A 23,156-nucleotide genomic window follows, 5' to 3' on the forward strand; every position below is an offset into this window, starting at 1 on the left:
CGTGGGGAGCCAGGGCACAGCAGCGAAGAGCTGCCACGCTGAGTACACCCGTGTAAGAGGTTGTCTCTAAGAGTAAGGGACACACAGGGACTGGGATCCAGACAGACCCCATTAGGGTCTCCATGTCAGGGGCTGCACTGTGCTTCCCCTTTGGCTGTTTGAAAGAGGCAGGGGTGGGGGGCAGATGGAGCCTCAACAGGAAGTGAGATTATTTAAATTAACTCAATTTGACTGAATGTCTTTTTTGCCAAATGAAAGAAGGGACCCTCTTCAAATACCCATTCCGCCCAAAGACAGTTGAATTCTTTTACACCCAATTGCCTTTGGCCTTACGAAGTGCATTTGTACCAGCAAACGTGGCAAGTCCCAAAAGAAGACTCCAGCAGCCACATAAGTCAGGCTAAACTGGAAACCACTGTGTTCAGGCGTGTGCACACACTGGGCCCCAGGCACTGGTACGTGCGCCGCGGGCACCCAGTCACCCCACCTCAGCGATGCCTATGACCCTGCACCCTGAACACCACCTGTTTGTTTCACAGAAGCAGAAATATGTTCAGGGGAGGTTAGAGGTTTTCCCAAGGTCACCCCGAAGGGCATCAAGCCACATCAAGGAGGATCCAGAGCAGGCGCCTGGCCTCCAGTGCCAGGAAACCCTGGACCACAGCCCCTCAGAAGCCCAGCACTCACTTCTAGCAAGGCCCAGGCTCCCCGGCAGAAGGAAAGCCCTCTCCCCTCCATCCCTGTCAAGGTGGCTGGCTCTGAGATCCCTGCAGATGAGTACCTTCTCTTCCCCCTCTTCTCAAGGCACAGAAGATGTCCCCCAGACCTTGAATTTGAGATTTGAGATCTCTGTTGCAGTTTGCTTGCTTCACTGGGTTACTTTTTTTTTTAAGATTTTATTTATTTATTCATATGAGAGAGAGAGAGAGAGGCAGAGACATAGGCAGAGGGAGAAGCAGGCTCCATGCAGTGAGCCTGAAGTGGGATTTGATCCCGGGTCTCCAGGATCATGCCCTGGGCTGAAGGCAGGCACTTAACTGCTGAGCCACCCAGGAATCCCCATTGGTTTACTTCTTAAGGAGCAAGTGCTAAAGTTCATTACACAGTGCAGCACCAGATTAGCTGGCTAGTTGATACAAAACATCTTTCTTTTTTTTTTCTTGGTTTTGTTTTGTTTTTATTTAATTTCAATTTGCCAACATACATTATAACACCCAGTGCTCATCCCATCAAGTGCCCTCCTCAGTGCCCATCACCCAGTTACCCCATCCCCCTGCCTACCTCCCCTTCCTCAACCCTTTGTGTGTTTCCCAGAGTTAGGAGTCACTCATGGTTTGTCTCCCTCTCTAGTTTTTCCCACTCAGTTCGCCTCCTTTCCCTTGTAGTCCCTTTCACTGTGTCTTATATTCCACATATAAGTGAAATAAGACAATCGGAGAAGGAAACATCTTTCGACCCACGAATATAGGGTTCCCCGCTATGCAAAAGCAGAGTGCTCCTGTGAGGCCTGCCCTGAGCCACAACGGGGTAAGGCCAAGAAGTAATTATGGCTAATTTATATAGAAACAGTTTTGAGCATTCCCAGGCCCCCAAATCACCTCTTAGGCTTTTCTGATACCTTAGGGCATCCTGCCAGCGGATACACAAAATATACGGGGACAAAGCCCGGATGCTCGCAGACCCAGTTCAGAGCTCCCACGGCATGGTGCAGAGGTGCCTGCTGGCCAGGGCCTGCACACAGATGAGGAGATTTTTGTACTTCCCGAGACTCGGGGTTGAGCACTCACTTAGGCACCGAGATGCCTCAACAGATTTGACGGCTTCCTCAAACACGTGACAGCACGATGTGGCCACAGGAGTGGCGGCTTCGGGATCCATGCAGCCGCCTTTCATCAGTGTTGGAGACAAGCTCTGTCCCGGGCTGGCTGTGGGGCTGCAGGGGTCGCGCCCTCCCCACCGAAGGATGAGCACCGAGGACCCGAGGCTGGACTGGGCTTCGGGGAATCATGTTGCCTCCCGGGTTTGGGGTTTGCCTATCACGAAGGCTGCTGGAGCTAGTCCTCTGTTTGAAAACTACAATGGAAGTCAGGGGAAGCAACACGGCCTTGAGTGGGGGGGTACCTTCCAGAACTCAGGAGGGAGAACTTGGCGTTTGCGGGTGGAGGCCAGCCCGGCCCCTGCTGACCATTCACTGCTGGGTGACAGGGGCGTGGTCACCGGCTGCACCTGTGTACTGGACGCTGTGCAAGCCTGCGGGGCGGGCCGCCCTCTGGTGCTTCTCTGTGGCAGCGGAGGAAGGGGCTGGCGGGAGGTTGGCGGCGAAGCAGTACTTCCCCCGAGTCAGCCTGACGTCCATCGCCCCTTGGGGCCCGGCAACTGGGGCTCGGAGCCCCGGCCCTGAGCTTCCGCTCCCTCATCTGTAAACCAGAAGCACGCAGCCCTGTCCCGCCTCCCTGGGCTGGCGTTCATTCCTGCCGTCCAGCGGGACCAAGCGTTTGCGGTGTCCCTGCAGCCACGCGGTTCAGAGCGGGCCGAAGGAAGCCACTGCCACCCCGTGTCCCTCTGCCCACCTCGGGAGGGCTGCCTCCTGCCCACCCAAGGGTTTGGCCCTGAGCAGTGCACCTACCCTCCCGGGTCATCCAGGCTCTGCAGGTGCACCGGCCATGGCCCCCACCTTGTGTCCGCAGGGATGGGGCTCTTCTCCAGGCCACCTGCCACCCACGCAGAACATCCCTGAGCACGACGGAGAAATGCCAGGAGTGCCACCCGCAGCGCAGACATTCCAAAGGTGAGCTCTCCACGTTTGACCCACGGGCCTGCCGATGGTGAGACATCACGCAGAAGATTCACCTCCTTGAATTTCTGCATCCCCACCTGCACAGAGGAGAGCGGTTTGCACTGATAAACTGGATTTTTTTATCCAAGTGCAATTAAAATACACACTGAGTAAACAAACGTGACTACCACCTAAAAGTACCAGGAAGGTCCAACCTCTCTCACCTAGCACAGCTCTTTGGGTGAGGTGCTCAGCAAACACAAAGTGGGAGCCCCAGAGGGCGAGGCTCCCAAGCTGCACTCAGCCACTGAGCGTGCACCCTGGCAAGCACCGCACCATACCCTACCCCTGCCCTGTCAGGCCGGAGGCACCCCGGACTTCATGGTACATGCACCGCGGGCTTCGTGGTGCACACACACAAAGCTCCCATGGTGCCCCAGGCCTCACTCGCCGCAATGCGGTTTCTGTCTCCCTCAGGAGATCCCCAGCCACTGAGCAGGAAATGAGGACAAACCCCCAGCCATCTGATCAAACAGCCCCCAAATATTAGGAATGTGAAAACACAGGAAAGAGGCCCATTGAACTACTAAGGTTCTAGCAACTTCTGCTAAAGTTGCAAAGTCCAAGTGTGTGTCCACACCCCCCAAGTGTGTGTCCTCTCAATGGCCCCCTGTCCACCACCACCTCCCGACGCGCCTGCCCCAGGCCTCATGGCTTCTGGTTCTGGATTTGCACACAGAAGGGGAAGTGTCCCTGGCCCCTGTCAAGACAGCAAAGAAGGCCTAGGGCTGGAGGGGAGGATGTGGGGTGAAGCTACCCTCTCTGCCCCTGGGGAAGGCTGCATGGTTCGAATGGGTCCCCAGAGGCCTCGCCACCTCCATGCTAGGCTGCCCCCCTCCCGGGGGGTAGCCTGTGGCTCTGGGAGTGGAGGCTCATTGCCACAGTGGGGTGGAGACACCTGACAGACACAGCTCAGGGCTGGGGAGTACCCCGAGTGGGCAGCTGACTTGGTTCTCGGTTTCCTCAACTATAAAGAGACTGGTGAGGGAAATCCCCTGTTCTCCCAAGCAAGGACAGTAGCATCAGGGGTAGAGGGCTGGAGGACCCAGAGCCTAGGGGGCCGCCCCTCTGCACACAGGAGTCAGAGGTCAGGAGTGCTCTAGCCACAGGCTCAGCGGGAAGAACACACAGGGTGTGGGGGACACAGGAGGACCCTCCGTGGCTGAGGTCAGCGCCCAGGCCAACCCTGCAGCCCTGCCTCATGAATCCAGGAGGAACGGCCTCTGCGCTTCTGCACCTCGGCACCGTGTCCTGTGTTGTCTCTAAGAAAGTACTTGGACGGAAGTTGCCCAGAGGCTGGCAGTGCCCTGGCACAGGGGCCCCTTGGGGACATGCACCCTCCCTGCCCGAGTCCCCCCCACCCCCTTGGGGACCTGCACCCTCCCTGCCAGAGTCCCCACCCAGAGGCAGGGCCCAGGCAGGTGGGGGGGTGGGTGCAAACCTGCTCCAAAACCACCTCCAGGCTCTTGGGGGGGGGGGGGGAGTCAGCCTCCACCACTTCCTGGCTCCCGCTTCTGTGCCCTCATTTTCCTGAGGACCCAGCAGTCCCAGTGTCACACATGCACCCCCATGTCATATCACCCATGCATATTCTCACATGTACACACTCACAGTCTCACATGTGCACAATCACATGCACTCACATTGTTTCTCACATGTACACACTCAGGCATACACACATTGTCTCTCACCCATGCACACCCACATGTGCACACTCACACAGTCTCTCTCACAAACACACTCATGCACATGCAAACTCTCACACTCACACGTACACACTCACTCCTCACCATCCCCACACCCACTCTCTAGAAAAGGATCAGAAGCTCACACACATGCTACTCGTCAGCCCCTGGCATGTGATACTCTGTAGCTGCCCGCCAGGTACTGCCAACACAGGACGGGGGCAGCCATGGAAGACACCCCAGGAGAACAGCAGTGTCCCGAGGATGAGGACCCACCATGTCAGGGCTTCTCCCCTGGCTCTTACCTCCAGGGGTTCCCGGGATCCCCAGCAGGGAAGTCAGCAGAGCAGGAACTCTGGACTGTGCAGGGGCGGCCAGGCGGTGCTCACTGGATTTGTCTCTTGTCGACTAAGTTTCCGAGGCAAGCCTAGCTTGCTGCGGGGGTTCACCGCATCGGCGTTTCCAAGGGCATCTGTGACCTAACAAGGTCCAGAGATCTGAGGAATGACCAGCTCGGGGACAAGGGACAGTGTACTAGAGATGGGGTCAGAACCACCAGGCCCAGGCCAGGGAGGGACCCTTCACTTCTGGGCACGTCTGGTCCCACTCACACAGGAGGTCTGTGGCTCCCTGGTGAAACCACCTCGAAGCTGGAAGGGCCACACCCCTAGGCATTGTTTAGACCTGCGGAGAAGCACCCCCTGCTCAGAATGAAGGTAAGTGACCCCCCCAGAGGGGAGGCTGGTCTGGAGAGAGGGGCTTGCACTTCAGAAAGCAGGGCATTTCAGGCTGAGTGTGTCTGCCTTAGTACGTCCACTGGTCAAGACTTGGCCTTCCATCTCAGCAGCTGGCTGGGTGGTCTCCCGGCATGTCAGCGTCCTCCTGCACCAAGCCCCGAGGTCACTGCGTGCTGTGTGAGCGAGTGCCATACAGGCTGGGCAAGTCCTGGGGAAGGGGCATGCTCTTTGCCTCCCGGGGGCTCTGTGTGACAGGGACAGATCAACAGGAAGGTCCCCACTCCGGGACACAAGCACACCCCCTCGGGGAGGGCAGCACCATGGCCACACCGGCCTGCCACGGCTTGCTGAGCCAAACTGACAAGGGAAGGACTGGGATCATGTAGGGACGGAAGGGGCCCTGGGACATCATCTGTGCTCCTGCTGCAGAAAGCGCTGGGAGCCCAGGGGACGCCAGGACCCCCCCACCCAGGGCCAGGAAGCACAGGCCTTACAGGTCGGGGTGGCCTCCTCCCCCCTGCTGGCCTGGGTGATGGGGACACAGATGCAGGGAGGCCAGCCACTGAGCGGACCCCTGTTGGGTGGCCTCGGAGCAGGCAGGGGCGCTGTGGCCTGTATTCACCTGCAGGTGGACTCTACTCATAAAGGGACAGCGGGGCCCTTCCTGCTGGGAAAGCGGGAAGCAGGAGTCCAGGGATGGAGCAAGGGCCATGGGGTTGGGAGAACAGTTCCGGAGGGCCACATCCCTCCAAAACTCAGGGGTCCCGGCTGCAGCCACAGTACTTCAGGTTGCCAAAGTGAGACCCAATTGGAGGGAGGAGAGATGGAGTAGAAGTCCTACCGGGAAGAGCAAGGGAAGGGAAGGGCTGGGAGGAAGTGTGAGCCTGCAGCCCTAACTCAGGTCTCAGGAGCACCCCCCCTGGGGAGAAGCGAGGCAGGCGACAGCTTCCTGGGGTGGGGGGCAGAGCTCCAGCCATGAGGCCTAGTGGGGACTGATGTGAGCAGAGGGAAACGAGGGGTCACAGCCCTGGGGAGGGGGTCGGGAGGGGGAGGGGGCCTCAGTCTGGTCTGCAGGATTTCCCAAACTGGCCAAGCCGCAGCCTGAAGGCAGAGTGAGGAGGCCATCTAGTGGCGGGGGCCGGTTGGGAGGCGGGGGCAGGCCCAGGAGGCGCCTGGGGGGGTGGGGGCAGAAGACAGGCAGCCACCTGTCCGCAGCGGGGATGCTGGTGAGGGCTGGAGGGATGGCGGGGGAGGGGGAGGGGAGGAGAGGAGGGAGGGGCAAGGCGCCGGGTGGGTGGCGTGGGGGAGGGATGGTGGCCGGTGACCCTGGGCGCCCACAGTGAGAAATGGGTCCCTGGCTGGTGCCGGAGGTCTGGCCAGGTCAGGCCGAGGCTGGGGTTTGGAACCTCTGACCTCCGTGGGGAGGGGCCCCCCCCAATCGTCTGGAGGGGAAAGGCAAAGAGAGGGAGCCATCTGGTGTCTGGAGGTGGAAGACAGCGGTGTCTGGTGTCTAGAAGTGGGGAGGGGGCGGATGATCGGAAGGGGAAGTGGGGGGCTCGCCGGTGCCCTTGCTTCTGAAGCAATACAGATACACTCAGTTGAGTTTTGTCCAGATTTCCCCCCAACCCACAGCAGGGAGCCCACGCTGGGAAATAGGGTGTCGATGGTGGTTTGACCATCCACCGTCACTTCATTCCTGAGGACAGGCCAGTCCTAGGGCAGGCGGCCCCTGGCGGCATCTGGGGTATCCTGGGCTGGCAGTGAGATGGAGGGGCATCTTGGGGCAGGAGGCCAGCAGGCCTGGGACCCCCCTGGTCGCCCTGAGGAGTACAGTGTCAAGGCATGAGCCCTTCCTGCTCCTGGCCCAGAGGCAGCCCACAGCCTGCTCCCTGTGGCTCAGGCTCAGGCTTGGGCTGGGGGTCTCCAGGGTCATGCAGGGCACAACGGTGAGTGTGGGGCCTGGATACCCGCACCTTTGGGAATCATGTGTCCTGGGCACACACCACCGAGCTGGCCCTGGGCTCCACATAGGGTCGCAGGCCCTGGGCACGAGGTCATGACCCAGTGCTGGGGCTCTTTCACCTCTGTCTGGTTGGTGAGGGAGAGGACAGAGGGAAGAGAAGGGGGAGAGGAGGGGACCGGCAAGGGTGTGGGGGAAGGAGCCCAGAAGGCTGGAGAGCCCCCAGTCCCCAGGGCTGGGCAGCTTCGCAAGGCTGCACCACCCAGTGGCAGCCCAAGACCTGAGTGTCCTCTCTGAATCTGTCCACTGGGAGCACAGATGCACAGACACACACAGCCTGGGCAAGAAGTCTGGCCCTTTATCAGCTGCATGGAGACCCTCCTTCATCCGTAGGCCTTGATAAAACTGGGTGCTGCCTCCCCACCTTGCCCAGGGGTGGGCATTCTCCAGAGAATGTTGATGATGGGGGTTGGGGGCCGGGGGCCAAGCCTGGGGGGACCGCTGGGGACCTGACTGGCAGAGCCCCCATATCCACTCAGCCGTTTCAAGGCCCAGTTGGATGGCTGTCAAGGTGCTCCCTGCCCACCCCCCTAACCAGATCCATCTGCACCAAGGTTGGCCTGGGCTGCTCCGGACATCCCATTGTTTTGAGGGCCCAGCCTTCTTCTTAGACCTGGCCTCTCCCACCTCCCCGGCTGGGCTGGGGTACAGGGACACTTCTAACTTCACAGAGTGACACTCCAGGACCAACACCCCCATTCCAGGAAGAGCCCTCCCTCTCTTGCTCTTTTTCTAGAGCAATTCCTATATATGAGTGAGATGGGGGTGGGGAATGAGAAGAGGAGGCTGTGTTCTGCAAAATGGGGGGTTTCAGGTTTTATTTTTCTGGTTTAAATAGCACTTCTAGGGTGTTTTTTTTTTCCTGAAAGAAGCACAGGGACTGGGGACTCCAGTATTACCGGCTCTGAGGACTGTGCCCTCCTTGACCAAAAAATGCACCCCCAGACCCCTTCCCCATGGTGAGCTGGGGGGGGGGGGCCAGGACCCTGAGGGCTGGCTCACAGAGCCCCATGGAAAGCCCGCGGCCGATGTGGAAGAAGCCTGAATTCCACATCAAGCTCATCCCTGGCCTGCACTTTGCTCGGATCGATTGATCAGTGGGGGTGGTGTGTGCACAGCCTTGCCCACTCGCCACTGCCCCCAGGCACAATGGGCCTCCGCCCAGCACGCAGGCCCTAGCACCGGCTCCCTCCTCTGAGCTGGGGTGCAGCACCCAGATGCACTTGGTCCAGCCTTCTGGACAGTCCCTCAGGCCACTCTGTACCAGCCCCCGAGCCTGCCTGCATCCCATTTCCAGGGGGTTAAAAATAACGACTTAGCTGAAACACAATAAAGGAGCGGCATTTTCATATTTGTCTAAGGCACCTAAAGCACTTCAAATAGCCATGCTGGAAGTTGTGGTCAGTGAGAATGACCACCGTCCAAGGATGTTGAATATTCAGGATGAGGCGCAGACCCTCTGTCTTTAAAATGCAGGGAGACTTGGCCTGTATGATAAAGTCTCCAAAAAAAAATTTTTTTAAACTGGACCCGGGCAGCTTTGCCCTTCAAACATTTGAGAGAATATTTGTTTGATGACTGAAGCTTGGAGGGGGGGTCTAGACTGTCCTTTAAAACTTAAGTTGGTTTTAACTGAAGCACCTACCATTCTGGAGAAAGAGAAGGGGGAACACCGCGCTGTGCACAAAGCAGGAGGTAACTAGTGTTATCCTAAGGAGCGTGCCTCCTCCCTCCCGCCCACCTTTGTCTCAGGAAAGATTTTTTTTTTTTTAACTCAAAGGCTTCAGGTGAAAATAAAGCAACTGCAGCCACAGAAAAAAAAAATTAGTCTTTTTTAGGGTTAAACATCAGAAGACAAGCTTGCGCTGCTTTGGCCAATCAGATACGCCCCTGCCAGCTATAATATAGCACCGAGGGCAGCCTGTCTCGCAAGCTCTCCAGGCTTGCTACCATTTAAAATCAGACTCTTTTTGTCTTTTGATTGCTGTTTCCAGCCCTAACTCCGATGTGTTCCGTTATCAGCGGCCAGCAGCCTGCCACTCCAGCCCCCGTCTGGGTGGGGATCGGTGGCCACTCTCCCGCAGCAGCGGCGGGCGAGGTTATATAGGAAGAGAAAGAGCCAGGCAGAGAGCGAGGGAGCCAGCAGCAAGCCGAGCGAGGAAGGGAGAGCGCAAGCCCGAGCGCACAGGCACACATACTCGCACTCGCGCACACAGACCCGCGCGGGGACGGCGTGGAAGGCAAGGCACTGGGCTCCGCGGACGAGATGCTGCTGCTGGCGAGATGTATGCTGGCGGTGCTCGTCTGCGCACTGCTGATGTGCTCAGGGCTGGCGTGCGGACCCGGCAGGGGATTTGGGAAGAGGCGGCACCCCAAAAAGCTGACCCCTTTAGCCTACAAGCAGTTTATCCCCAACGTGGCGGAGAAGACCCTAGGGGCCAGTGGAAGATACGAAGGGAAGATCTCGAGAAACTCGGAGCGATTTAAGGAACTCACCCCCAATTACAACCCCGACATCATATTTAAGGATGAAGAAAACACGGGAGCAGACCGGCTGATGACTCAGGTAGAAACCCAGCGCCGCGGCGTGGAATGTACTGCTTTCACGGGGGTTGTGTGTAACCAGCCGCTCCAGACCCAGTCTGTTTGCTCTTCAGGCTGATAGCAAGGCGACTTCACCCTCTCCCTCCCCACCCACCTGCCTGCCCGACATCCCTTCCTCTTCTCAGAAGGGAATGGAGGCCAGGGGTCCAGCCGGAGAAGTTTAGGGTGGGGGTGGGGGTCAGGATGGCAGATGTGGTCCACCGATGGCCCTTGTTTGCTCTGTCCTGCCAGGATGGCCTTCCCATCCTGCCTGGGCTCTGCCTTGTAACTTGGGGAGACCTTCACTCTGGGGGTATCCGCCCCTCCGGAGTTGGGAATGGACATGGTGGGAGAGGGGCAGAAATCCCCCCCATACGCATAAAGTAGCTTCCAGGTCACTGTACAGCAGCCTAGAGCACTAGCGTTAGGGGAGCCGACACGTTTCTCCCTGTCCACTGTGCTTCTCTCTACCACCGCGACCCCCACCCCTCTGCCCCCCCCCCAAAGACGCTCAATGGGGAGAGCCCGGAGGCCGCGCTGACAAAAGGCTGGGGCTCCCGAGGCGCCACCTGGCCCCCGAGTGTACAGCACAGCTCCGCTGCCATTCGACCCCGGGCAGTGGTGCCCATCAGAGTGTGAATGTATTGATATTTCTTTAAGGATGCGCTTCCATTCTCCCGAGCCCGAGCCCGCGGTCCTTGAGGGGAGGGACTTAGAACTTCCTGGCATTGCATCACTACGGTCAACCTGCTGGCACGGGACCCGGAGCCGCGGCGAGCTGTTAGCGGGAGGGGGCTAGGACGATGCAAAACCGAAGCCAAACACGTAGCCCCCTCCCTCCCCACCTCTGCCTGAGACTTCGGGCTCCCAACCTCTCCGCCAGCCCTAGACTTTCTCAAACTCCATGCCCGTATAACTGAAGCTAGAAATGGATTTCCTGGCAAATATAGGTCAACATCCTTTTTATTGCCCTATTAAAATATCCAAGTCCTACCTTTCGGGCTAGGAGCGCACCACAGCTGGCGGAGCGCGGCGGTGGGGCGCGGGGACCGAGGCGGGCGCGCGGGGAGGGGAGCCCCCTCCGGGCCGCTCGCTCCCCAGCGCGGTCCCAGCGGCGAGGCCGCAGGGAGGCGGGAGGGGAGCTGCCGGGAGGGGCCCGAGGGAGCCGGGGACGGGGTCTCCATGCCCCGCTCGCGCATCTGCTCGCGACCACCTTAAATCTGGACCGCGAGTGTGGACGCGCGCGCCTGTGCCGGAGAGCGGCGAGAGCCACAATGAACCGGGCACAGGCCGCGGGGCGCCGGGGGCGCGGCCGGCCGCGGGGAGCCCTCTGACCTGGGTCACCTGGCTCCCCCGCGGGAGGGAGGTGGCCTTCCCGGAGTCCCTCGGAACCGGGAGGCGGGAGGCGAGGCCGGGCCGGCGGTGGGGCGCGGAGGGGGACGGGGAGGGCGGCGGAGGTGCCGCAGCCCGCGAGGTGGGCGTGCGCCCCTTGCCGCCGCGCGGGGCCCACGCGGGAGAGGGATCCCCGGGGCCCCGCCGCAGGTCACAGGTCGCAGGTGCGCGAGCGCGCGGAGCCGCGCCCCCCGGCGGCCGCACCTGACGCCCCTTCCTCCCGGGTTAGCGGTCCCCAAGGCCGGGGCTAGGGCGCGGGGCGCGGGGCGCGGGGCGGGGGCCGCGGTGGCGGCGAGGCTCGGACGGGCCGGACGGTCGGGAGCTCCGCCGCGCTCCCGGGGGCCCTGGGGCCTGGCGCCCCCCCGAGCCCCGGCCGGCCCCTGTTCCGGCCGCCCGCGGGGCACCCACGGCCGAGCGGCCCCGCGCCGGCCACTGTCGCCGCCGCGCGCGCTGGCAGCATTTGAACTTCTGACCTTCTGTCAACTTCCCTCAGACGAACGAAACGAAAACAAATACTTTTCTTTCCTTAGGCAGTGGCCATTCCCGTTCCCGGCACAAAAGGACGGGGGAGGGGCAGCCAACGTGGGGGTGGGGTGGGGAGAGCCCGGCTAGGACGGTGTCACGCACCCCACAGATGTCCCCCGAAAGGGCGGCTGGCTGGTGGGGTGGTGCCGGAAGGCGCCCTTCCTCCTTCCCTGGGTCCAAGAGTCGGGGAGGACCGGGCGGCGAGGGGCAGGGGCAGGGGCCGGGGCAGGGCCGGGGCAGGGGTGCAGCGGGGCCGCCTCCTGGCCCCCGGGGACTAGCTGCTCGGGACCCCTTGGCCCGCTGGCCGCGCGCTCAAAGCCACCGCGGAGATCCCGTCCCAGGTGCGCGTGTCTCTGCGCCCCGGGCCAGCCGTCCCTCCGCGTCCCCGTCTCTGCACTGTGGCCGCCGCCGAGTCCCTCAAGCATGGCAAGACCGTCCCCGGTGGAACTTTGGGAGCAGTTCTGGAACGCTTGAGCTCCTGGTTAATATTAACTCGGAGAGGGGGAAGCGCAGACAGACACGCTCGGCCCGCAGGCGCGGGTGCCAGGCGCGGGCGCGGCGGCCGGGGGCTCGGGGGGCAGGAGGCGGCCGGGGCAGGGCCTGGGGCCGCAGCGGGGACAGCCCGGGACCACGCCGAGTAGATCCCCGAGTGCGTGGCGGCCCGGGCCCGCGCTCAGGTGTGGGCTCCAGGAGGGTGCTCGTGTTTGGATAGGACGGGTCTGTTTCCTCGGAGGGGGTGGAGGGGTGGAGACAGGTGTGTGGGGAGGGGGGTGTCTCTTTTGAAGTCGGGACACCCCTCCCCCGCGCCGGGACGGCCAGGCGCCCTGTGGCGGTGACAGTCCCGCCCGGGCTGGTGGGCTCGGGGCGGCTGCGCGGCCCGGGGTGGCGGGGCTCGGGCGCGAGGACGGACTCGGCCTCCGCCGACACAAAGCCGGCCCCGCGGCCCCGCTGGGCTTTCCGGTGGCTGCACAGAGCCCGGCTTGATTCGCAGCACACGACCCAGCGAATGGCTAACCGGCCTGGGCGTCCCAGCTTCGCCTGCGCCTCTCCGGCCGGCGGGGGCACCACGTCCCGCAGGCCGGGGGCGCGGGGGCGCGGGGGCGCGGGGGCGCGGGGGGCGCGGGGGCGGGGGCGCGCGGGACGCAGGGCGCCGCTCGGGCCTGGCGCGGCCTGGGGCTCCTCGCCGGGGGTCCTCCGCCCCATGCCCCAGGGGCGCAGCTCAGGGCGCCTGCGGCGGGCACGCGGCCTCCCGCGCTCCCTGCCCTCACCCGCCGTCCCGCGGGGAGCCGTGCGGGCCCCCTCTGAGCCCCGAGAGGAGCGAGCCGGGCGGCGCGGGCTCGGGATGCGGGAGGTGTGCGTGTGCGTGTCGGTGCTGTGCGCCTGCGCGGCGGCCTCCCCGCCCGGCTCCGAACTGACCCCGGTTTACTGATTGATTTTCATGTAAAACGCGTTCAATCCTCAAGATGACCTCACTCAAACTCTGCCCCTCCGACTTTTTTTTTTAAGAAAACTGCTGGCAGGCCCAGAAACCTGCCAGCGCTGACCTGTTACCAGGGCCGCCCCCCCCCATTTGTTGGATGTTTAACTCGACTACGGTACTGCTGGTTTTATTGCTGTCCGACACGCAGGACGTTTCCTGTTGCGCAACCTCCACATCCCCGTGGAGCGCGGACAGCGGGACCGCGGCAGCTCCCCTCGCTCTGCAGGAAAGCAGTCCCCACGCTGTTCTTAGGATCCCCGACCGGGTCTTCCTCCCTCCCGCCTACCAGGCTCCAAAGCCGAGCATGCGCTGCGGGAAGGCGACCAGCCCTACCCTCTGCGGGAGGTCAACTTGAAATTGCCCCGCGTCCCCCAGGTCTGCGTCTCTTGGGGATGCCCCTGGGGGATCCTGCCACCACTCCCCCTCCTGTGAATCCCGCGTCCCCGTCCCTGTAAGCGCCCGGGCCCTGAGCGGGTACCCACACGGGCGCACACACTTGCCAGGGCTCTGTGTTTTCTAGCATCCTTATCTGAATGTGACCCGAGACTCAGGCGGGGACTCCCCTGACCCCGAGTTTCACTTCGCCCGGTTCGTGTCCTGTGCACTCAGTGTTTCTGCACATCCACGGCCAGAGCAGCTTCCTCGTGGAGGGAGGGGCACTCCCCAAGGGCTCCGAGGCCTCGGGCCTTTCGGGCTCCCCCTCCCCCACCCCTCCTGCCCCGCCCCCTCCCTCCACCTCTTAAGTTTGCTCTTCAAACTAGCCGGACGCCATTCTGCTCGGGGCCAAGAAAACAAGGGGGGGGGGGGTGGGAGGGAACAGGTTAAGGAAAACAAGAGACACAATCAGACCACAGAAAAGCCGGAGAAAAGAGGTCTATGGGGAAAAGGAATGTGGCTGTCCAGATAAAGAATGTTTGTCGTTAGGCCTGGCCCGCATTGAAAATTATTACTCACCTGCTTGCCTTTCACTTCGGGCCCCTCCCGCCCCGCCGGCGGGGCTATCGGCTTCCCACCCCCCTCTCTCCCTTTGGCGGCACCCACGCCTCAGATAGGCACAGGGTAGGAGGGAGGGTCCAGAGATAACCCAAGGCTTTCGCTCTTTAAGAAGCATACCGCGCACGTTCTTTATTTCTGCCAAGTTGCGCCCTGGGCCTGGCTCTGGCCTCCCGGGGAGGGAGTTAGGCCGGGCACGAAGGTGGAGCCTCGCACAGGTGTGCAGAAACGGGGCCACCGGAAGGGATCGGGAGTGGAGGGCGGCGTGGGGGAGGGGGCCTGGCAGGCCCTGCCGTGACCGTGGGAGACACACTTTCCTTGTCTCAAGAAGAGTCCCCGCCGTCTCAGGCCGTGGTGGGGGCTCTGCCAGTCAGACTTCACAGACAGGCCCTCAGTTTACCTGCAAGAGGACTGGCTCCTCCAGCGGACGCCCCCCCCTCCTCCCACCTCAGTGCTCACTGCAGCCTGCGGGCCCCATCCAGGCCTCCTCCTGACTCCCCACAGAGCCCTAACCCTCAGGGACCCAGCAGGGCAGCCTGCAGGGCAGGGATGGGGGGCAGACCCGGTACTAATGCCCGTGGGGCCCCTTCTCTCCGCAGAGGTGCAAGGACAAGCTGAACGCCTTGGCCATCTCGGTGATGAACCAGTGGCCCGGCGTGAAGCTGCGGGTGACGGAGGGCTGGGACGAGGACGGTCACCACTCAGAGGAGTCGCTGCACTATGAGGGCCGCGCGGTGGACATCACCACGTCAGACCGCGACCGAAGCAAGTACGGCATGTTGGCCCGCCTGGCCGTGGAGGCTGGCTTCGACTGGGTGTACTACGAGTCCAAGGCGCACATCCACTGCTCTGTGAAAGCAGGTGAGGCGGCGGGCCTGCCCTACTCCACAGCCCCCACCCTGTGCCCACGAAGCCCCCCCCCGCCCACCAGCAGCCCCCGATCTGCCCGCGACGTGTCACTGTTGCACCCCACGGCAGATGCGAGGGGAAAGGATGAATGTGCTGCTGGTGGAGGGGCAGGGAGGGAGGGGCTTGGCTGGTAAGTCAGTCCCTGGTGTGCCAACAGAGCCTGTCGAGGTGGGTCCTGCCAGCCAAAAGTGGCTCCTACCCTTGAGACCACCGAGGCCCGAGGTTCTCCAAGCCCAGATGCAGAGGGCATCTGGCTTCCTGAGCCTTCCCCCACCCTGTTTCCGGAGCCCCCACTGCAGGTGGCGGAGACAGGGAAGATGGGGGAGGGGGCTTTCCTGATGAGAGATTGCAGCCCTGCGCGGCTAGGCTAGCCGGGTCTGGCCTAGATTCCTGTCTCGTTGAAGGCTGAAGAGCCAACCAGCCCCCACTCGACCCCCGCATTGGAGGCTCTGCCCGGGGTGTAGGCCCCTCGTCCTCTCCCCCACCATCCCCAGTGGGCGTCTGCGGACACTAAACTAACTTAACTCACTGGCTGAGCCTCTGGAGAGAGGCCTGGTGGGAGGTCATAAACCCAGTGGTCACCGCTTCCAACATCCTGAGGCTGCAAGCCCAGAAGCATCCGTGCTTATTAGGAGCCAGCTGGGCTGCCCTGAGCCCGGGCCCAGAGTCTGCAGCTGCAGCAGCGCGGCCTCTGGCGAGCGGGTGGCTTCCCTGGGCCTACAACGCCACTCGCTGTCGCTGGCGAGGAACAGCCATGCCAGGGAGGCCCTGCGCCCATGCAGATATCCCAGCCGGGAGGCTGGTTGTGTGGATCTCTCCATCTTTCAGCAGAAGTCGGTGCCTTTAGCAGCACGGGTCACAGTGAATTTCCGAGGCGCTGTCTTCCCAGCAACCCCCCACCCAGTTTTGCCTATTTGTCTCCCAAACTGTATTTTCATGGCTTGTGTTAGTAGGAAAACACTTCCAAGGTGTCAAGACACACTCGGGTAGGGAAGGAAAATAGTGGCCTCTTACCACCACAGGGAGAGAAGGTGTGGGAGGGGCGACCGGAGAGGGGGGGCTGGCAGGCGGCGCCCCCACCGGGCGGGGCTCGGCGACGGCGGGAGGCCCGGGACGCGTTCGTCCCGGGACCTCGTGGGTGCGCGGGCTGGCGGCGCGCCGGCCCCCTCTGGGGCCAGGCCTGTCCGCGGGGTCCCCCTGGCGGGGGTCCCTAGAGGTCTCCTCGCAAGTGAGCAGCGGTAATCCCGCCGCAGGCTCGGGCGCGGGGAGGGCAGGCCCCCGGGGCGCCGGGAGCCGCTCATTGGCATTCGGCGCACACCGGCCGGGGCGCGGTGCGCGGCGTGTCAAGCAGGGTCGTGCGACAGGACGACTAGGGCTCGCCTGCGCCCCGGGCCGCATTCCGGGGGGCGACGGCGGGCCTCCAACGGCCAAGCCCGCACTTCATGCCGCAGAAACCGATGAGAAGATTAAAAACCCTCTGTAATTCCAGCAGGAAGATTCTTTCTCGCGATCTCTATTTGCGAAAAGCATGATCCCGGAGATTGGAATGCAAAGAAGACCGGGCTGTCCCCGCCCCTCCTCCGCGGCCCCCTGCTCGCCACCCCGGCTCCGATCATTGTCCTCGGGACAGTGAGCCTCAGAGAGCGACAGAGGGCTCGGGAAAGCGGGTAGTCAAGGGGCCTTGAGAACGCAGCAGCTTCCAGCGCCTGGAGCAGGCCCCGCCATTTAAAATTCAAATACACATCTTGAGTGCTTGGAAGAGGCCTGGCTGTGCAAATAGTGCTTGTGAGGCCCGGGCTTCTGGAGAGCCCGCGTGTGAATCGCGGGGGGTGGGGGGGTGGGGGGGGCTGGGCAGGGGGGTGCACCTGAGCAAATAGGGAGGGGGCGGCCGAGAAGGGGGAGGGAGGATGGAAGTGCCCCTCTTCCAAGAGTGTCTCCCATTTATTGCGGAGATCACAATGACAATGCTGGGCCCTTTATTGGATTTTAATTAGAAAATCCACACAAGCCCCGGATTTTCACACCTCGGCCGGTTCCCTGGAATGTTTGTCCAGTTGCTACAACTACTATAGCTCCTTTGCACTCCCGCCCCCCACTCCCCTGCAGCCATCCGGCACCGCCGCCCCCGGCTGCGCTGGGCTCTCGGGGACAGGCAGGCGAGGGGTCCTGGGCGCGCAGACCCGGTGAGAGGCGCACGAGGGGGCGGCGCACCCCAAGCCGGGGGCGGGAAGGAAGGAGGTGCACCCCGGCGCCCCGGGGAGCTCAAGGAGGCTTCCTGAGGAATCTAAGTGCAGAGCAAATACCCTGCGAATTCAGGGCGAGGTTGGGTGTGTGCTGAGCCGGGGGGGATGGGGCCGGAGGAGGGCGGAGGGGAAGGTGCGGAACCGGCCGCCGCCCCCGCCGGACACCCAGCCAGCCCTTGTCACTGCGAGCCCAAACCCAGGAGAGTCGTTAGGGGCTGTATCTGCATCTGGATTTTGTCACTGAGACGGTGGGACGGGGTGCAGGGAGGTCTGCGCCCCAACGGCCTGGGCGCGGGTCCGGGTCTGGGGCGCGGGAAGGCAGGCGTGCGCCCCCCTGCCCGCTCGTGCGCCCGCGCAGGCGCTCACCACCCCTGTGCCCTCTTCTCTCCTCTCCCCTCCCCCCGCAGAGAATTCCGTGGCGGCCAAGTCCGGCGGCTGCTTCCCAGGCTCGGCCACGGTGCATCTGGAGCAGGGCGGCACCAAGCTCGTCAAAGATCTGCGTCCTGGGGACCGCGTGCTGGCGGCCGACGACCAGGGCCGGCTGCTCTACAGCGACTTCCTCACCTTCCTGGACCGCGACGACGGTGCCAAGAAGGTCTTCTACGTGATCGAGACGCGGGAGCCGCGCGAGCGCCTGCTGCTCACCGCCGCGCACCTGCTCTTCGTCGCGCCGCTCAACGACTCGGCGGCCGGGGAGCCGGAGGCGCCGTCGGGAGCCGGGCCGCCGCCGGGGGGCGCGCCGGGGCGCCGCGCGCTCTTCGCCAGCCGCGTGCGCCCGGGCCAGCGCGTGTACGTGGTGGCCGAGCGCGGCGGGGGTCGCCGGCTGCTGCCGGCCGCGGTGCACAGCGTGACGCTGCGCGAGGAGGCCACGGGCGCCTACGCGCCGCTCACGGCGCAGGGCACCATCCTCATCAACCGGGTGCTGGCGTCGTGCTACGCGGTCATCGAGGAGCACGGCTGGGCGCACCGCGCCTTCGCGCCCTTCCGCCTGGCGCACGCGCTCCTGGCCGCGCTGGCGCCCGCGCGCACGGACCGCGGCGGGGGGGGCGACGGCGGGGGCGGCGGCCGCCTGCCCCCCGCCGCGCCAGGTGCGCTGGAGGCGCCGGGGGCGGCCGACGCGCCCGGGGCCGCGGGCATCCACTGGTACTCGCAGCTGCTCTACCAAATAGGCACCTGGCTGTTGGACAGCGAGGCCCTGCACCCGCTGGGCATGGCGGTCCCGGCCAGCTGAAGGCGGGGCGGGGCGGGGCGGGCGGGGCGGGGAGGGGCGGGGCGGGGCGGGCGGGGCGGGGAGCCAGAGCGAGGAACAGCAAAGGACACTCGGAAAAGCGCACGGAATGAGACTTTAATTATAATAATAATTAATAATAATAATAAAGTAGGACAGTCCAAAGTAGACTATAAGGAAACAGAGATCCCGGGAAGTTTTGTCGTTGTGTTTAGTTTATATATATATTTTTTGAATTTTTTGGTTGTTGTTTTATTTTGGTTGTTTTGTTGTTTTTTTTTTGTTTGTTTGTTTGTTTTTTCACCTCTCCTGGCTATTTATTTGTTTGGTATGAATAGATGTTTTAAATAATATGAACCGGACCTTCAAGAGCCTTAAATAGTTTGTTTCTTGGATAATTTATTATTATCATGTGAACTGTACTCACAGGGGGGAAAGATTATTTTGTGAGGCCAAGCGACCTGCTCAGAGTCTATTTTTCTACATGTCCCTCGCCCTGACTTTCAGAAAGCAAAACTCTGCACTCTGCATTCTTCGTTTGCCACGCGCCTGCTTCTCAGCAAGTGTGAACTAAAACGTGCTTCGTGGGGGTCCGCAAATTATATTTTTATACACAGAATTGTAAATTAGATTTTTTGAGAGATCAATACTTAACTGAATTACATTTCATTTTTGAAATAGTGTAAAATATGAAAATATATTATTTTAATTTAACTAGTTTCCAGTGTAACAGCCACCTCCCGTATGTCTTCATGGGTTAATATTTGCTCTGTGATCACCATTTTGGCCACATTCTTAGAAGTCAAGACTGTTACACACACACACACACACACACACACACACACACTTTTTTTTGGACAAACTGGAAGAACTCTGTTATTTTTAACTTCAAAGAATTTATTAGAAAATAATATTTTTTAAAAGCGCACATAGTGATGAGCCCACAAGGATGGAGCGTGTAGTTTGTACAGAGAAAAACAAAGGATGTTTTTGCATTAATAAATTGAGAAATAACTGCTGTAAATTTACTAAAATGTATTTTTGAATATTTTGTAATAGTTTTATAGAAATAAAATGTGCCACGCACAGACTGGTTAGTATATAATAACTAAGAATTCCTGTCGCAGCCCCTTTTTCTCTTCTGTTTTGGCTTCTTTGTTTGGGAAACCCAGTGCCGACAGGAGGGCCCAGCATTATATTTAGATGTGTTGCTTATACTGTGAATTCAGATCAGCTTAAGTAGGAAGCCAAAGTAGGTAACCAAACCGACTTGTTTATTTTCATCACTGGAGAAACCTCAGCTCTGTTTGTATTTGTTGTGTGAGAGACTTTGTGCACTCCAAAGACTGGGGGTGCCGTGTGCGGGCACCGCCCCGCTCCCACCCCCCAGCCCTCACCCAGCGCAGCCTGGTGCAGGCCCAGAGGAGGAGAGGCCTCTGGGCAGCCACCCACGACTCTCTCCCCATGCTTCGTGTAGCCGTCGACAGACCCCGTCCCCTCCACTTGGTTGTCCCACATTGGAGTATCTGGTCCTCTGGCTGCGAAGGGAGGAGGGCCCTCGCTGCTTTGTGAAGTCCTGGGGTACCCTTTCCAGATGGGTCCCCAAGGAGAGGGCTAAGTGTTGATCTCTGACACCGCCCCCCCAGGACCCTCGTGGCAAACTCCCCGAGGAGTGCACATTTTCCACCTGCTCTCGGGGTGGCCCCAACCTCCCCACTTCCCCAGTCACAGTGGCTAGTCTCAGGGCTGCTGGGGTCCTCGGGTCATGTTGGTGTTGTCAAGTCCAAGCTGTCTGTCTGGAGTGGTTGTTAGGTGTAGACTTCTGTCCCTAGGGCATGGTCCTCCTTTAGTGGGCACCCTGTGGCTGACGCTCTATGTCAGCTGGGTCTGGGGGAAGAGGTCCTCCATGCTTGAGGGTGTGTTCTAGACTCAGCGGAGAGGAGCTCAGCCGTCGGCTGTCACTCTCAGTGCTTTGGCTTATCAAAGGCTGCTGTCCCGACTTGTGCTTCAGGCCAAGTGTCTAAGCTGGCTGGGTTTTGGAAGGACAGGCTGTGCGAGCATAGGGCCTCTTAGCAACTTCAGCTTGTCTGGAGGCTGGTTTGGGTTTGAGGGGTAGACCTGAGCCTGACAGCTTCGGGCAGGTCCCAGGACTGCCCAGGCAGGGTCTGGAGGTGCTGCCCCTCAGGCTAGGCCTGCGGTGGCATCTGCAGCCAGAAGCACTGGTCCCTGAGGAGCTGCCGTGCTGAGGGCCTGGCAGGGTGTACCTCTTCCAGGAGGCCGGGGGCCTGCACGGCTGGTGCCAGGGACAGTCGCGTAGCCTGGAGCTTGCCCTCTGCATGCTTCCAGGCCCTCTGGGCAGGAGTACTCCTTGGTTTTTCTCTGTAAAAGAATTTTCTTTGGTCTTCCAGGTAGTCAGCAGGTGCAAGGTTTACAAACCCTGGTGGAATTTGGTGGTTTCTGTTCTGTTCCATCTTGAGTGTAAGCCAGCAAAAGTAAATGGGAAGCACTGGCACGCCAATGGCTCTGGCCACGTTGATTCACAGATGAATCAGCCCTCAGCCTGACTAGCCAAAGAGAGAACCTGAGCACTGGCCAGGCCCCTAGGTGCCCCCCCACCCGCACTGGCCACCTCCAGTACGGCCCCAGCCAAGCGCGGTGGCGGCACCCTCCCCCTGCCCCCGCTGTCCCCATCCTAGGCTACAGCCCCCCGCCCGCCCTCATGTTCAGAATCCTCTCTCATGGCCAACAAAGGGGAGCCCTCAGCACAGGGTACCAGAGTGGTGCAGCGCGGAGCCACCTGGTGAGGCGTCCGCTCCCTCTGCAGGGTTGACGGTGTGAAGAGTTTGTGCGAAGTGTCCGCGCCGCCTTGCTGCCAGCCTCCCTTGTGACTAAATGCCTATCTATTCCTGTCAAAAGCGTGTATCACAATGTACTTGAAACTCTTACCTTTGTGCTCTATTGTTTGAATAATTAAAGAAGTTACAGACTTGTGGCTGTGTCTGTTCTGTGGTGGAGCTCTCTGGTCTCACCCGGGCGGGCACCTGAGGTTCTCATTTTCTTCTGCAATGTCGTGCAGAAATGTGAGAGACCAAGTCTTGTGGGGTGCCAGCCCCATGGGCCTTGGTGGCCGCGGGCACCCGGGCTGTGGGACAGCCCCTGGCAGGATGAGGCCGCGGTGCTGGGCACCAAGGCAGTGCCATCCTGTCCTGGGGGATGGCACTTCACTGGCAGCCTCGCACCCACGTGGCAAACATTGGCCGGACCTGCAAAGAATGCCAGTTGGTTGCAAGATTTGGCAAGAAAGTGGCAAAGCCCCTGCGGTGAGCCGGCTGCAGAGCTGGTGCGTGGCTGGCTCTCCCAGAGTCCCGAGCTCTCCATTGACCCGTCCTTCCTTCTGAAAGGACATTTTGCTCAAAGGAGTTGAGAGGCCCTGGGACGTGGACTTTCTTATGGCTTCTTAGAAACAAATGGCCAAACGCGGGCTGAGCCCTGGCTTCCCCCAGGCACCCTGCTGGCTGTACGACCTCGGACAGGGCTTGGCAAATAAAGGCCCCCAAGAATAATCCAGCCCTTGACCTAGTTTTGTATAGCCCAAAAGCTGAGACTGGATTTTACATCTTTTTTACTTTAATGGTCAAAACCAAAAAACCCCAAAGAATAATAGTTCATGTGAGGTAAAAATTACACGAAGTTCAGATTTCTGTGTCCATCGGTAAAGGTCTCTCAGACACCCCCTGCTAATTCTTGCTAATTCCTGCTGCCTGGGGAGCCTGGGGCCGCAGGAGCTGCATCAGAGACCACGTGGCCCACAGAGCCTGAGATATTTATCGCTGTCTTTCCACAAAATGCTCCCTGTGGTCTAGGATGGGAAACAAGTTGTGAGGGAACGGAGTGGTGCTATGGGGATGAACACAGCGGTGTGTCCTCCGTCAAGCACATTTTCTGATAGGATCCAAGGAATCCCCCCCACTCAGTTTGGCTCCTTCCTCAGAGCCATAGGGAGGGTGACAAATCGAGGCAGGCCCACCAGCAGCGCCTAGGACCTGGCGGAGTACTGGGCCAGCAGAGTGCTAGTTGGGTGTGGCTATGCTGGAAACCAGCTCTCTGCAGCCCGGGAAGGGGCTGGGGTGGAAGGCAGGGTAAAATGTGCCACAGTGGTCCCCCAGCTACATGGGAAGAGCCCCACTGGACGAAAATAGTACATCCGGGTTTGGAGACAATCTCCTTTCCTTCTTTGGGCTGAGCTTGACTTTCTCCAGTGAAGAAGGAAATAGTAGGAATTCATACTTTGCTACACGGGAGGCTCTGGGCCTGCTCCATGAGGCATGGAAACAGAGGATCACCTTTCATTGCGTATCTGTGGTTTTCGAGATGGGGGCAGCTGTGTTCTGGGGGCAGGGGAGGGGATAGCTGCCTTCAGTGAGGGGCCACACACGCTGAAGATGAAGATAAATGAGAAGGGACAGTACACAGAGTCCCCCTGTGTATCCAAGGTCAGGGCCCAAGGATGCCACCCCCGCCCCAG

The 23,156-nt window shown here is 60.9% G+C and overlaps 1 protein-coding gene and 1 long non-coding RNA gene across 4 annotated transcripts; one reads left to right on the forward strand and one right to left on the reverse strand.

Moving 5' to 3' along the window:
* Positions 1-1,311: 1,311 nt before the first annotated feature.
* LOC121488900 lies at positions 1,312-14,443 on the reverse strand. 2 transcript variants are annotated; one of them, XR_005987209.1, is made up of 3 exons: positions 14,213-14,443; positions 4,827-5,000; positions 1,312-2,874 (listed from the first exon to the last, which is right to left on the reverse strand). It is a non-coding gene; the product is annotated as an uncharacterized LOC121488900 (long non-coding RNA). The 2 variants fall into 2 exon arrangements; XR_005987210.1 differs by lacking the exon at positions 14,213-14,443 and adding an exon at positions 11,881-11,953.
* Positions 9,222-21,578, forward strand: SHH (sonic hedgehog signaling molecule). 2 transcript variants are annotated; one of them, XM_041751172.1, is made up of 3 exons: positions 9,222-9,844; positions 14,851-15,112; positions 17,811-21,578. In XM_041751172.1, the coding sequence occupies exons 1-3, from the start codon at positions 9,545-9,547 to the stop codon at positions 18,632-18,634; spliced, it is 1,386 nt and encodes a 461-aa protein (XP_041607106.1). In that variant the 5' UTR covers positions 9,222-9,544; the 3' UTR covers positions 18,635-21,578. The 2 variants fall into 2 exon arrangements, with proteins under 2 accessions (XP_041607106.1, XP_041607105.1); XM_041751171.1 differs by lacking the exon at positions 9,222-9,844 and adding an exon at positions 10,924-12,427.
* The last annotated feature ends 1,578 nt before the right edge of the window (positions 21,579-23,156 follow it).

Source organism: Vulpes lagopus, chromosome 4, assembly GCF_018345385.1.
Source record: "Vulpes lagopus strain Blue_001 chromosome 4, ASM1834538v1, whole genome shotgun sequence".
Classification (NCBI taxonomy): domain Eukaryota; kingdom Metazoa; phylum Chordata; class Mammalia; order Carnivora; family Canidae; genus Vulpes; species Vulpes lagopus.

Coding starts and splice junctions, on each gene's coding strand:
- SHH (XM_041751171.1), top strand. CDS start 11,888: ATGTCCCCCGAAAGGGCGGCTGGCTGGTGGGGTGGTGCCGGAAGGCGC. Junction 12,428..14,850: donor CACGCCGAGTAGATCCCCGA/GTGCGTGGCGGC, acceptor TTCTCTCCGCAG/AGGTGCAAGGACAAGCTGAA. Junction 15,113..17,810: donor CCACTGCTCTGTGAAAGCAG/GTGAGGCGGCGG, acceptor CTCCCCCCGCAG/AGAATTCCGTGGCGGCCAAG.